The 13,108-nt window shown below is 52.4% G+C and overlaps 1 protein-coding gene across 4 annotated transcripts in view; it reads left to right on the top strand.

Moving 5' to 3' along the window:
• The window catches only part of C18H6orf89 (chromosome 18 C6orf89 homolog), a 35,012-nt gene extending 24,820 nt beyond the window's left edge, over window positions 1-10,192 (top strand). For all 4 annotated transcript variants that reach the window (XM_032888411.1, XM_032888413.1, XM_032888412.1 and 1 more), the window contains 5 exons: window positions 189-343; window positions 454-593; window positions 3,690-3,819; window positions 5,836-5,959; window positions 8,680-10,192. In XM_032888411.1, the coding sequence (XP_032744302.1) occupies window positions 189-343; window positions 454-593; window positions 3,690-3,819; window positions 5,836-5,959; window positions 8,680-8,774 (644 nt within the window). In that variant the 3' untranslated portion in view covers window positions 8,775-10,192. The remainder of the gene's footprint in view (window positions 1-188; window positions 344-453; window positions 594-3,689; window positions 3,820-5,835; window positions 5,960-8,679) is intronic.
• Window positions 10,193-13,108: the final 2,916 nt, after the last annotated feature.

The following is a 13,108-nucleotide window of genomic DNA, read 5'->3' as shown; positions in this document are numbered from 1 at the left end:
TGTTGAGAGTCTTCCCACAAGGTGTAGGAAAGCATATGAAGAGAAGCCTCCTTCCCAGAAGCCCGGCCTCCACACCTCACAGAGGTCTCCACAGGAAACTGCTGCTCTCCTGTCTTCTTTTGTTCCTGGGCTACTGGGCTCACCACCCGTTCTTCTGTTCCTGTCTGCTCTCTGTCTCTTCCTCTCAGACTTTGACCCCTGGTCATCAAATAATTGTGAACAGAACGAGTCAGAGCCCATTCCTGCCAACTGCACTGTCTGTGCCCAGATTCTACCCCTCAAGGTAACGCTCCCAGAAGATACTCCCAAGATCTTTGAGAGACTCCGGCCTCTGGTGATCAAGGTAAGCAAGAAGCCAGGTTGTCCTGTGGACAGCCTGCCCATGAAAGGCTGGATCAAGCCCTGCAAAGCTGTGGTACCTGACTGTGTCTTCTTTGTCTCTGTGTCACTAAGACAGGACAGCCTCTGTTGTCTGCAGAGATTCAGAGCTTCTCTTGTCAGTACCCTGAAGTCACGGAGGGCTTCACCGAGGGCGTTCTCACCAAGTGGTGGCGCTGCTTTCCTGAGAGGTGGTTCCCGTTTCCTTACCCATGGTAAGTGGGAAGGGTCCTTAGTGCACGTGTAGGGGAGGGGCGGGTAGGTGTCAAGCAGTGAGAGCCAATACCAGGTGGTCAGCTCACAGCACATCTTCACGTCAACCTACATGGAGCGCAGGGAGGAAGGGAAGGGCTAAGGAAGAGCCTTGCCGTGTCTCGGTCTTAGGTACTTTTCTAGTGCTGTGATAAAAGGCTGTGACCAAGCCGTTTGTTTGGGTTTGTATTTCCAGAGGAATAAGAGTCAATCTCCTGCACCAAGCAGCGTCTTTAAACTCTCAAAATGACACACCTCCAGCAAGGTCACACCTAAGCCTCCCTGGAGCAGTCCCAACAACTAAGGACCAAGTGTTCAAACACCTGAGCCTATGGGGGACACTCATTCACACCATCATGAACCGATTCCGTCTCTCAACCTTGTTCTAGTGGAGAAGGCTCAGGAGGGCTGAGGGCTGAGGAGAAAGCATAATAGACAGGAGAGCTGTGTCCCATGGGCTTCTCGTCCCCACTCTGCACATCACAAGAGTAGAGTCAGAGAGGTTGAGTCTGGGAGCTGGAGAGATGGCTCAGAGGTTAAGAGCACTGACTGCTCTTCCAGAGGTCCTGAGTTCAATTCCCAGCATCCACATGGTGGCTCACAATCATCTGTAATGGGATCTGACGTCCTCCTCTGGTGTGTTAAGGACAGTGTGGTCATATACATAAGATAAATCTCAAAACAAAAGAGTTAGTGTCCAGAGCTCACTCAGAAGATGAAACTAGCTGGTTTTCCAGGTCCTTGTTGTGTCCTACAGGAAACAAGCCATTCACTAAAGCTGAGGTTCCCTCAGAAAGGAAGAACCAGCTTCCATGGAGAACTGGTTCAAAGGAAAAGTTAAAACTTCATCTTAGGGGTTTTGTTGGATAATATCATTTATTTATTGTATATGATTACACTGTCGCTGTCCTCAGACACACCAGAAGAGGGCATTGGATCCCATGACAGATGGTTGTGAGCCACCATGTGGTTGCTGGGAATCGAACTCAGGACCTCTGGAAGAGCAGTCAGTGCTCTAACCACTGAGCCATCTCTCCAGCCCTGGATAACATCTTTATAAAGTGTTTTATTACATTCATGTACTTATTGTGTACGTGCGTGAGAGTGCTCATGCTGTCGTGTGTGTGTGTGGGTGTGTGTGTGTGTGTGGCGGTCAAAAGACAACCTGTAGGATTCTCCCCACCTGTCCTGTGGGTTCTGGGATGGAAGTCAGATGGGGAGCAGATCCTTTCCTCTCTGAGCCATCTCAGTGCCCCTCTGCTGGACAATTTCTCAATGACTCTACCTTTCTTTTTCAAAACCGCATTTATTTTAGTATGTATACAGTGTTCTGTCTACATGCATGCCTGCACACCACAAGAGGGCACCACATCTCATTACAGATGGTTGTGAGCTCTGTGTGGTTGCTGGGAATTGAACCCAGGACCTCTGGAAGATCAGCCAGTGCTCTAACCACTGAGCCAGTCCCCTCAGTTGTAGGGGGTCAGGGACAAATCTCGGGTTGATTCTACCCTGCCATTTATGAGATCCAAGGGGCGGGCTCAGGTTGTCAGGGTTACACATTAGCTTCTCTGCCTGCCAGGCCATCCCTGGCTGCCCACCTTTCTTAAATGTGCCGTCTGTTTGTATGTAGAGTGCCCAGTTCCCGGGCTGCCCGGGCCACACTTGGCTCTGCCTTTGCTCCTTTCTCTTCCCTTCTTCAGTCTCTCCCCTGCGTCCGTCACTTCAGCCTCTTCTCCAAGAAAGGGTGAATGGACCCCTGTTCTGTCTTCAGCTCTAGCTGAGACTTAACATTCCACCCACACACGCAGCTAGGGAGGGCTTCTCTCTGGGGCACCTCAGGTCTGCAGCACTGTCATCGTAGGTCCCCTGCTTCAGGCATGGTCCTGCTGGGTGAATGATGAATGCCCGTGACCCCACACTGGGCTGTGGGGCAGGAGGATAGGGAAAGGTTATGCTCAGCTGCAGAGTGAAGAGGCAGCTGGCTGCATGAGGCCTGTCCCAGAAACACCACACAGGGCCTCAGGTAGGTGTGTGTGCTTGCCGCTCCAGGGGACTTCACTTTGGCTCCCAGCAGCACAGAAGAGCTCCTGTAACTCTGACTCCAGGGCATTAACTCCCTCTTCCGCCCTCTGTGGCTACTTACACACATGGCATACACATGCATGCACACTTTTTTTTTTTTTTTTTTTTTGTTTTTTTTTTTTTTCGGAGCTGAGGACCGAACCCAGGGCCTTGCGTTTCCTAGGCAAGCGCTCTACCACTGAGCTAAATCCCCAACCCCACTTTTTTTTTTTTTTTTTTTTTTTTTTTTTTTTTTTTTAAGAGACAAGGCTTACCATGTATCCCTCACTATCTATCCTGGAATTCACTGTCTAGACCAGGCTGGCCTCAAACTCATATAAATCTACCTGCCTCTGCCTCCCAAGTGCATATAAATAATAAAAATAAATAACTGAACTGAGAACAGGACCCCTGTTGAACAATCAGAGAAAGAACTGGAAGAGCTTGAAGGAGCTCGAGACCCCATATGTACAGCAATGCCAACCAACCAGAGTTTCAGGGACTAAGCCACTACCCAAAGACTATACATGGACTGACCCTGGACTCTGACCTCGTGAGGTTGCAATGAATATCCTAGTAAGAGCACCAGTGGAAGGGGAAGCCCTGGGTCCTGCTAAGACTGAACCCCTAGTGAACTAGACTGTTGGGGAGAGGGCAGCAATGGGGGGAGGGGTGGGAGGGGAACACCCATAAGGAAGGGGAGGGGGGGAGGGGGATGTTTGCCCGGAAACCGGGAAAGGGAATAACACTCGAAATGTATATAAGAAATATTCAAGTTAATAAAAAAAAATAAATAAATAAATAAATAAATAAATAAATAAATAAATAAGTAACTTTTAGAGAGAGAGAAAAGGTAGAGTCCAGCTCTTCCCCCCCTGCACCTGCCATGTGGCCCACCCCAACTCTACCCCACCACCCCACCACCAACCCCCCCCAACCCCCGCAGTGGGCTGGCTAGCCTGCTGGTGACTTGTGTCTGTTTCACACCTTTCCAGGAGAAGACCTCTAAACAGATCACAGATTTTACGGGAACTTTTCCCAGTTTTTACCCAACTTCCATTTCCAAAAGATGCCTCCTTAAACAAGTGCTTCCTGATCCAACCGGAACCTGTGGTGGGTAGCAAGGTAAGACATGTCAGAGGACCTGGGTGTAGAGCTTCCTCCATTTGGGATACAGACTGACAGGATGAAGGCCTTCTCTGCATACAGACTTGGAGGAGACTTGAAGGTCCCCCTTCCCCCCACTGCTGCTGGCCCCTGGTTTGAAGGAGCATGGCCAGAAAGTCTGCCTGCAGATCTGTGTCTTGCTGCTTCTCCTCCTTAAAGGAGTGTGGAGCTGGTCTGACATCCCTACCTCGAATCAGAAGGTAGACGGGCTGTCTGTCGGTGTGTAGTGCGCCATCACGGTCCTGGGCTTTTCTTTTTGTAAATTGAGAAATGCAACCCAAGAGAGAACCTTTTACCTAAATTCAGGAGGACTCTGAAAACCCCACCCACAAGCATGAGCGTAGGAAAGGCCAGCACTTAAGCCCTGGCCTCTGAATGGCACAGGAAGGCAGCAAGCACTGGCTGCGGTCAGGGTGCGTCCGTCTACTTTGAAAAAGGTTAGGGATAACGTTTCCCACCTGAGGCCCTGCCAGCCCTGGTGTGTGTCCACAACCTCCTGATACTCCTTATTCCAAACTTGCCGACATGTCCTGAAGGGGTGTAAAAGGCTCTAAAACCCACGTCGTGTGCTGCCTGCAGTGTGAGGACAGGCTGAGTGCTTTGGCCTGCGTGTCCAGCTCAGGGCCCCAGAGTAATTTCATTTTCATAATTACGATAGAATTCTGGGCGAGGGCCCTCCTCTTGGTTTTCCCACTTGAATACTGAAGTAGATTTCATCAGCTTGCTGAACACTGAGAAGTCCAGCCAGGGGAGTAAGAGCAGCCATTCAAATGGTTATCAAAGTTATCTTGTGGAGTGTTTGAGAAGGGAGTGGCCCCAAAGACAGGGATCCTGAGAGAGAGCCAGGTTTCTTAGAGCATGTGTATTCCCCACCCTGTCCCAAGCTTGCTTTCTGAGCAGCCCACTGCTCCACCCTGTCCTCCTCCTGGTCCCCGGTCCCTGGTAAAGCCAAGGCCCAGAATCCCAAGGCAGCCTTGGCGCAGAGAAGAAGCAGGGTCTGGTCACCACTCAGCCCCCCTTCCCTACTCCTCAGTGTTGCCTAAGGCTGGCCCTCAGTCTTCTTCCCATCCTGGGCATGAAGGGGTGCGACCCGAGTCTCTGAGCCCATGAATGAGGGCTGCACCCATCTGACTGTGGTCTTGCAGGACTGCTTGCAGGGCTACAGGGATGGAGCACCTGCCGGTGTGGCTGCCTGTGCCCCAGGCTGCTACTGAGATGGCTCCATGAGGCTGTGTGACACACTTGGGACGCTGGGTGCTCTTGGCTGACCTTGAGGATGTTGCCCATTCAGTCTATAGGTGGCTGCAGAGGCTCAAAAGCTTATGAACACTTCTGATCTTGCAGAAGATCCAACCTCAGTTCCCAGCACCCACATCGGGCAGCTCCCAACTCCTGTGACTTCAGCTCCAAGGATTCTGCTCCCTCTTTGGCCTCTAAGACTACCCACACATAGGGACACAGATAACTAAGGAAAATTTTTAATTAGTTTACTTTAGTTTATGTATATGAGCACACTGTAGCTGGCTTCAGACACACCAGAAGAGGGCATCAGATCCCATTACAGATGGTTGTGAGCCACCATGTGGTTGCTGGGAATTGAACTCAGGACCTCTGGAAGAGCAGCCAGTGCTCTTAACTGCTGAGCCATCTCTCCAGCCCCATTTTAAAATTTTAAATAATAACCCGTATTAAAGCTTTTACTCTGGTCTCGGTTCCAGGAGATGTCATGATTAGGAAAGACTAGTTTGTTTTGTCTTTCAAGATATAATTACAAAATTGGTTATTAATCATGCTTTCCTCATTGCTCAGCTAGCTAAAGACCACGTGAAAGGCCAGGCACTTAGCACAGCCCTTAGATCCCTGTGCTCCAGAGGGAGAAGCAGAACTATGTGAGTCCAAGGCCAACCTGCCCTACAGAAAGCTCCAGGACAGTCAGACCTGTCACTCACCGCCTGCTCTCTCTTCTTTCTCCAGATGCATGAGGTGCATGACCTGTTTACCATTGGCAGCGGGGAAGCCATGTTGCATCTTATCCCTCCCTTCCAGTGCCGAAGACACTGTCAGTCCGTGGCCATGCCGATAGAGTCTGGGGACATTGGTATGTGGGGTTCCAGGAGGACAGAGGCACTACTTCCAAGTGTCAGACAGAAAGCAGCTGAGATGTCACAGCTGATGTGCAGACATCATTGAGAATGGTGGTGTCTGCTGGGCATAGCGACTTGAAGGTAGAAGGGATTCTAGGAGTTATTTAGTACAGCTCATCGTTTATAGATGATGAAGCTGAGATGAGAGTCACATGGCCTTCCCAGTGCCCAGCATCTGCTAGGCAGCCTCAAGCCTCTGCCTCACACAGGCAGGCCAGAGCAGAGCCAAGGCCAGGTCTACCTGTTGTGAACTTAGACAGTGTGAAGTAAAGAGCCACCACTCTCACCTGGGGTGTCTCCTCTGTGTGGGCCCCACAGCCATGTCCAGACTCACAGCACGAGCCACCCTTGATTCTGGCTCTGCACTTCCCAGTCAGTTTCCTCAGAATCTATTCCAGTCAGTCCATTGACAGCAGTCCTCGCGGCAGAACGAAGGTGGCAGCAACTGCCCTGCTGTCCTGCACGTGCTGTCTCCTGAGACCTGGTAAGGTCTGGAGCCCCTGCTAAGCTGAGGCCACTTCAGTTGGGTCCTTTGAACATTGCCCACCAGAAGTCCTAGATGCTCAGAAAGCTCTCGCCTCAGTGAGGGCCCGAGCTGGCGCCGAGGCAAGCTTTGCTCCGCACCCCAGAGCCTTTGTTTCAGTGTGGGGATGGGAAGTAAGTGTGACCCAGACCAAACAGTAGTACTGGGGTCCAGCTGGTCTGGCCCAGCCATGCGAAACCGTGACATCAGTGGCTGTGCATGGAAACAGTGGGCCCTGTTGCCTGCAGTGGAGTGACCTTACATTGAGGGTGGCTGTTACAGAAAAGGGGGTTGGAGATGTGCCAGTCTCTCTGTCTTGTCCTCTACAAGTACCAGTGTTCAGACAAGTACAGAAGCACTTTAAATGTCCCCAGGTCCACATCATCTGCTCCCACAGCCCAGAGTCAGTTATAGGATTGAAGAGGAGGTGTCTGACAGCTGCCCAGGAAGCATTGATGGACGACAGCACCTGGGACACAGAGGCCAGGCCGGCTGTCAGAGCCTGGATGGCTAGCCTGTGGCAGGAGGCACAGAAGTGGGGCAGATACTGAGGAAAGAACAAGGCTGGGAGAGTAGGGCAGTGGTTGGCACCCGCACACCTGGTAGGAGTGGAGGGGATAGTATTGCTGCTGCTGACCTGGGTAAGGACTAAGGTCAGACCACGACGGGTGTAGCATGGCTGCCCAGGACCCTTCCCAATGGTCCTGGGACACTGACTATGGTTTACTTCTGGTTTTTCTTTTACCAAAATATTCTTTAACCTGGAAGTGGAGGGAAGAAATTATAGATCACAGGGAATTCAGGAGTGGAGACATTATCAAGGATACCAAGTGTTAGGCACACTTGGCATGACTATGTCATGGCATAGTCCCAGCAAGAGCATGTGACTTTTCCTCAGTCACCAAGTAATGGTGAGTGCGTGCTCTCCACACTCAGCTTCTAGACAGGTACCAGCCACTGCATCCGAGACGCTCCCGCGCCCGCTCCCGCTCCCGCTCTGTGTACTTACTTAACTTACTTTTGGTCTTTTTGAGATGGGGTCCGGCTGCACAATTGTGGCTGGCCTCAAACTGGAAGACTTCCCGCCTTGGTATTACATGTGTGAGGAATACAGGTGTAGCCCTGCACCCAGCCAGAGACCCACCCTGCTCCATGCGTAGGACAGGCTCTGTGTTTCCTACATGGCAGCAGCCAGTCACCGTCCTCACACACTCAGATAACCAGGTCAGAGCTTTCTAAACAGCTCTTCACATTGTTCATGGCCCCGAGGGGGAGGCGGGAGGCTCTGAGGAGGCCCCGGCAATGGACCTTCTGAGTCAGGATGTCGGAAGCCGCTGTCTTCACATACAGTGGCCAGGGTCTACAAAGGCTCTGAGAAGCCATGGAAGCTTCTCTCTTCAGAAGTCCTTCAGGACAGTGTTTACAGAGCACATAGAAAATGCTGATTTAAGTTTATCTGTGTGTGCGCTAGTAAAATCATCTGGGGCTGAGAGATGGCTCAGTGGTTAAGAGCACCGACTGCTCTTCCAGAGGTCCTGAGTTCAAATCCCAGCAACCACATGGTGGCTCACAACCATCTGTAAAGAGATCCGATGCCCTCTTCTGGTGTGTCTGAAGACAGCTACAGTGTACTTATATATAATAAATGAATAAATCTTTAAAAAAAAATCATCTGAGAAATAGCCTTGTGCTCCCCACAGAACCTATCCTGTTTTGCTAAAAAGTGTAAGGTGAAGCCAGACCTAGGCAGAATGACACACCTGAAATCCTAGCATTCAAAAGGCTGAGGCAGGAGGATCCCAGGCTTGAAGCCAGGGTAGGCTACATAACAGGAGCCTATCACACTGACTCCAAACACATCCTGAGAACCGGCAGCTAAGGCTGTCCTCAAAGCAAGCTGCTTTGTGACCAGCCATAGCAGGGTGGAGAGAAAAATGTCTGCATTTGGAGTCTCTCTTTGAATATCAGGTCACAGAGAACTAGCAAGGAATCCTTATTTAGGTTTCGGAGAACCCAGAGACCTTCAGAGCAAGAGCAGCTGTACAGTAGACTCTGTCCCGCTGTCCCGCTGTCCCGCTGTCCCGCTGTCCTGATGTCCTGCTGTTCCACTTCCAGACAGTCACTGCTTTCCTCTTGCTGTTTTCCTCCAAGGCTACGCTGGTGCTGCCCACTGGAAGGTCTACATCGTAGCCAGAGGGGTCCAGCCTTTGGTCATCTGTGATGGAACCACTCTCTCAGAACTGTAGGAAACAACTGCTTGGAGACCTGAGACCTAGGCTGGAAAGAGTGCGGAGCGGGGAATAAAACACTGAAACACTTCCCACGGTTGGTTGCTTAGTTACCTGCCCTGGATGCTCGGCTGTCAGCTGTATGCTAGAGACAGTGGCTTGGGCCTCGCCCTCTTATCTGTCTAGATTCCTCAGGAAGGATCAATGGAGACTGGCTGCTGGTCAAGACTCTGCTCGCATTTCTCCTCTCCCAGGCCTTTGGACTCCAGGGAATGGGAAATAGGCTGGTGGCCCTGTGAAGTGCGTGGACATGGTTCCTCTATTGTCTTCTTGGTGTGCAGTGGAAGGCAGCAGTACCACCTGATACTGTTTGTCCACTCTTGCCACACCACCCTGTACTTGGTGGGAAAGCCATGGCTGACTTTAATCGGTACAGTTTGACAGGGAGAATGAATTTGGAGCCAGTGTGGGGGATCGGATCGCTGGAATTGCATGTGTAAAGGTGCCTGCCATGGTGCACACCTTTAGTCCCAGCACTTGGGAGGCAGGTCCATATCTTTATGAGTTCTAGGCTAACCTGGTGTCCATAGTGAGTTCCTGGCCTGCCAAGTGTTACATAGTGAGACCCTGTCTCAACCCTGCCTGCCCTGCCACACTCCCCCAAAACCTCCTAGATCTAGGGGTGTAGCTCAGAGGTAGGGTGCTTCCCTGACACAGCGAGCCCTGAGTTCAGTCCTCGGCATCACAAGGAGGAGAAAGGGTAGTGTACGTCCTCCATACTGTCCATGACTCCCGGAGTCTTTGTGATGACGCTGGAGACTGGGTTACAGTTCAGGATTACTAACTGAATCCTGTCCCCACCCCCACAGCCAGCAGTTTGTCTTCTCTGAGTCCAGCCCCCCAGCTGCCCAGCACCCTCTCCCCAAGGCTGCAGAGCCCTTGTCCACTGCTGCTGTGCCCCTCCCCCTCAGAAGGAAGGGGTTGGGATGGCTGGCCTGAGGGAGCCTGAGGGAGGCAGGGCGTCTCCCTGAGTCTTACCTTCAGGCCTGACTTCTACAGAGATGTTTGTCTGCAGCCTCAAAGCTGATGTGGTGTGGGTGAGGGAGGAGCAGCAGAGCCCAGGCGTTTGCTATAGGTACACAGCTCACTTCACCGCCCTCTGTCCTACCATTTTTGTACGGAGGCACGGCAAGAGGTTAGCTTAGTCAGGACGCGGGAGTAACCCAAATGGTATTCTGCTGTGCTGACTGCTTCCCCACCAGCTTTTGGGGTGTCCTTATCAAACAATGCAAGTAAGGATGGTCTGCTCTCTCCTTTTTTAGGCAGGGTCTTGCTGTGTAGCTCTGGCTAGCCTCAAACTCATACAGACCAGACTGGCCTCAAATTCACAGAGACCTGCCTGTCCCCAGTGCTGAAGAGTAAAAGCGTGTACCACTACTCCCAGCTTCCTCTGCCTTCTTCTCGGTCTCTTATTGCCATGGCTAGGTACTTAGTAACTGATTGCCCCTTACAAAGATGGACCAAAAACTTGAGTGGCCTCTGGTTCCAAATCGCAGAAGTCAGATGGCTACACAGGTCAATAGGCCAAGGCGGCCAGTGGTGCTGAAGTCGTGACCCTCTGTGAGATCCTCTCTGCCCTTGGTGGGACCCTGTACCTTCTCCCTGGCCCTCATTCCCTACATCCCATCCACAGCAGTGGGGAGCATGAGTGGGGCTAACTAAAGAGGGCTCTGAGAGGAGTCTGGGGTGGTTGTGGGTTTGTGAAAGTCAAGCTTTCACAAAGCTCAGGGTGGAAGGGCTCAGAGCCGCCTCAGCTCAAGTAGGAACTGCACCTGGGGAGCTTTTCCTGAAAGAATGGACCCTTTGTATGACTCTTGGAGGAACAACAAGCCTTTGCACAAAGTCCATTGCTAAGCAGTTAGGATCTCAGAGGTTGTGGTAAGAGGATGAGCAGAGGCCAGCCCTGAACTTCCAGGGTCCTTCCCCTGGTGCGTGCGGAGCAGGGTTACACCCAGGGCCTGGGCTTCCAGAGCCTGCTGAAATGTGATTGTTGGAGTTAAACACAGAGGGCTCTGAGACGGCTCAGGGGTGAAGTGCAGAGCCACTGTCTCAGCTGGGGGGGTTACCTTGTGTTCTTTCCCTCTGTGACCCCATGCTTAAACTCAAAACTGAAAAACTACGAAAACCTTGCTGTATTGGCCTTAAGGGCACCTGGGAAGCCCCAAAAGTCCCAGGCTGCTCTGTAGCACAACAGAGAAGGGTCAGAGGCCAGTCCAGGCTTCTGTGTGAGCTTCAGCAGACCCCTGTGTGTGCGGAGTAAGGGAGAAATCCTCAGAGGCTTTCCACTCTAACTACTGCATAGAAGTCGCTCACCTCAAGCTGTTCTGCAGGAGGGGCGGAGCCAGTGTGCTACCCCCAGCCAGCTGGGCCCTGGAGACAAGCAGCAGAGCGCGCTCTGCATGCCTGGTGGTGTGCAAAGGAGGGCGACGGTTGGCAAGGTGAGGAGCTGGGAGGGTCAGGACCAGTCTAACTGCCTTACCTCAGGTGCCAAGGGGAACCAGCAATGTGACTCCCAAAAAGATGGTATTGCCCACGGGGTAATGGAGCGCTTACTAGACAGTGCCATGAACTCTGTGTGAGTTGGGTTCCTTCTCTGTGGGACTCCAGGCTCTCTGGGGGGGCAGGTATTTTGAGCCACCTTGAAGCATTTGCATCCAAGTAGCAGGAGCTCACACAGTCAACTCTAGAGTGGACACCACAGATGTTTGCAGTTTGTGGTAGAGCCAGGGCTTGCCCTCACCCCACTCTGGGTTTTATTACGGAGGAGAGGGAGTGACCTGTAAAACTCACCAATTTGGTGTCATTTAGAGCAAATTTGGGTGTGGGCTTGTTTATGTCTGAGACAGGCTCTTCTTATGTAGCCCTGGCTGGCCTTAAGTCACAGAGATCTGCAGGTCCCTGCCTCCCCAGTGCTGGAGTTGTATAGTTTGTCTTCTAAAAGAATAGCCTCCCAAGTCATTCTGCCTCCCGTGCACCTGGAGATGTAGGTGCTGTCCTTCTATCGTAACATAGCCCTGTGAAGTAGATCCCCATTCCACAATGAAGGAATCCGAGGCTAGAACAGGAAACTACCGGTAGGTGGGCTGGCTGTCCCACCCAGGAAGAGTGCCCCTCGGGGGTGGGAGACTGACTGACCAGGAAGGACAGCAAGGCAGGATCCCCGAGGGAAGGACAAGATGGAGGACAAGACTCCCATCAGAGTCTTTATGTAAGCCCTCTCCCCATGTCCCTCCCCATCTGAGAACTCTTTTTTGACCGCGTGTAGCTGGAGCACAACCGTGTCCAGCCATTTCCCCATCACTGCCTTTCCAGATGTGTGTCCAGCTCCAGCTGCGGGTCCCCTGGGAGTTACGTCACTTGTTTGTCAGCTCCCACTCTTCTCCCGAAACCCGGCGGAGGCCCCAGTGGTGTCGCGTTCCTTCCCCACAGGTGACCTCAGCCTTGTCCCTGTGGCCTGGATGTGTTCCGCCCATCACCTCCACAGCAACGTTCAAGTGTCAGTGTCTCCTTGCCCAGCCGAGGCCAGGTAGTTGGGGGGTGGGGGACTTGCCCACCACCCAGCTGATGGCTACAGAAATGTGCTTTAATGGAACTTCAGGACCCATGCATGTCCACGAGGAAGCAGTAGGTGCTTATGGAGAAGGTCCTGTGGCAAATGAAAAGCAAGGCCCTGGGCAGGCGGCTAGCCTCAACTAGCCTCCAGATAACCAGCAGCTCCCTCCCAGAAAAGCTAGCAGGGAGAAGGGAGATGGAAGCCAGCTTGCCTGGGCACAGTGTGACTTCAAGTTCTGGGCTCCGGAGGGAGAAGCCTTCCAGCCAGCTCGTCGGTGGTCCAGGCCCCTCCGTGTCTGCGTTCCTTGCCTCGCATAATTTGGGCATTAGTGCTAAATACATTTCCTCCCTCTAGAGAATGGAATGTCCAGACTCCCGAAGCAGAGCTGGGTTGGAAGAATGGTTACATAACCAAGCAGGGACCCTCCCGCCTCTCCCAGTGCCTGTCAGTCAGGCAGCGGTCACTGGTCCAAGAGCCACAGCTGCCAGCACCCTGCAGAGAGGGGACCCCACCCACCGTGTTTTGAGTTTCAGACAAATTGGGAAGTCAGAACATCTGCTTTGCACCAAGTTTTACCTCATTACACCACAGCCTCTCTGGGGTGGGGTCCTCCTGGGCAGCCGTCCTCACTCACCCTCTCCACAGCGCCCCCTCCCCCAAGCATCCCTTGGTGCGGGACCCAGTGGGCATGGGCACTTCCAGAGCACCCTGAATCACAAGGCAGCCTCCCTTCCACATC

The sequence above is a fragment of the Rattus rattus genome, chromosome 18, assembly GCF_011064425.1.
Source record: "Rattus rattus isolate New Zealand chromosome 18, Rrattus_CSIRO_v1, whole genome shotgun sequence".
Taxonomy (NCBI): Eukaryota; Metazoa; Chordata; class Mammalia; order Rodentia; family Muridae; genus Rattus; species Rattus rattus.
Note: the sequence above shows the minus strand (reverse complement) of the source record. Positions and strands in the feature narration are given on the sequence as shown.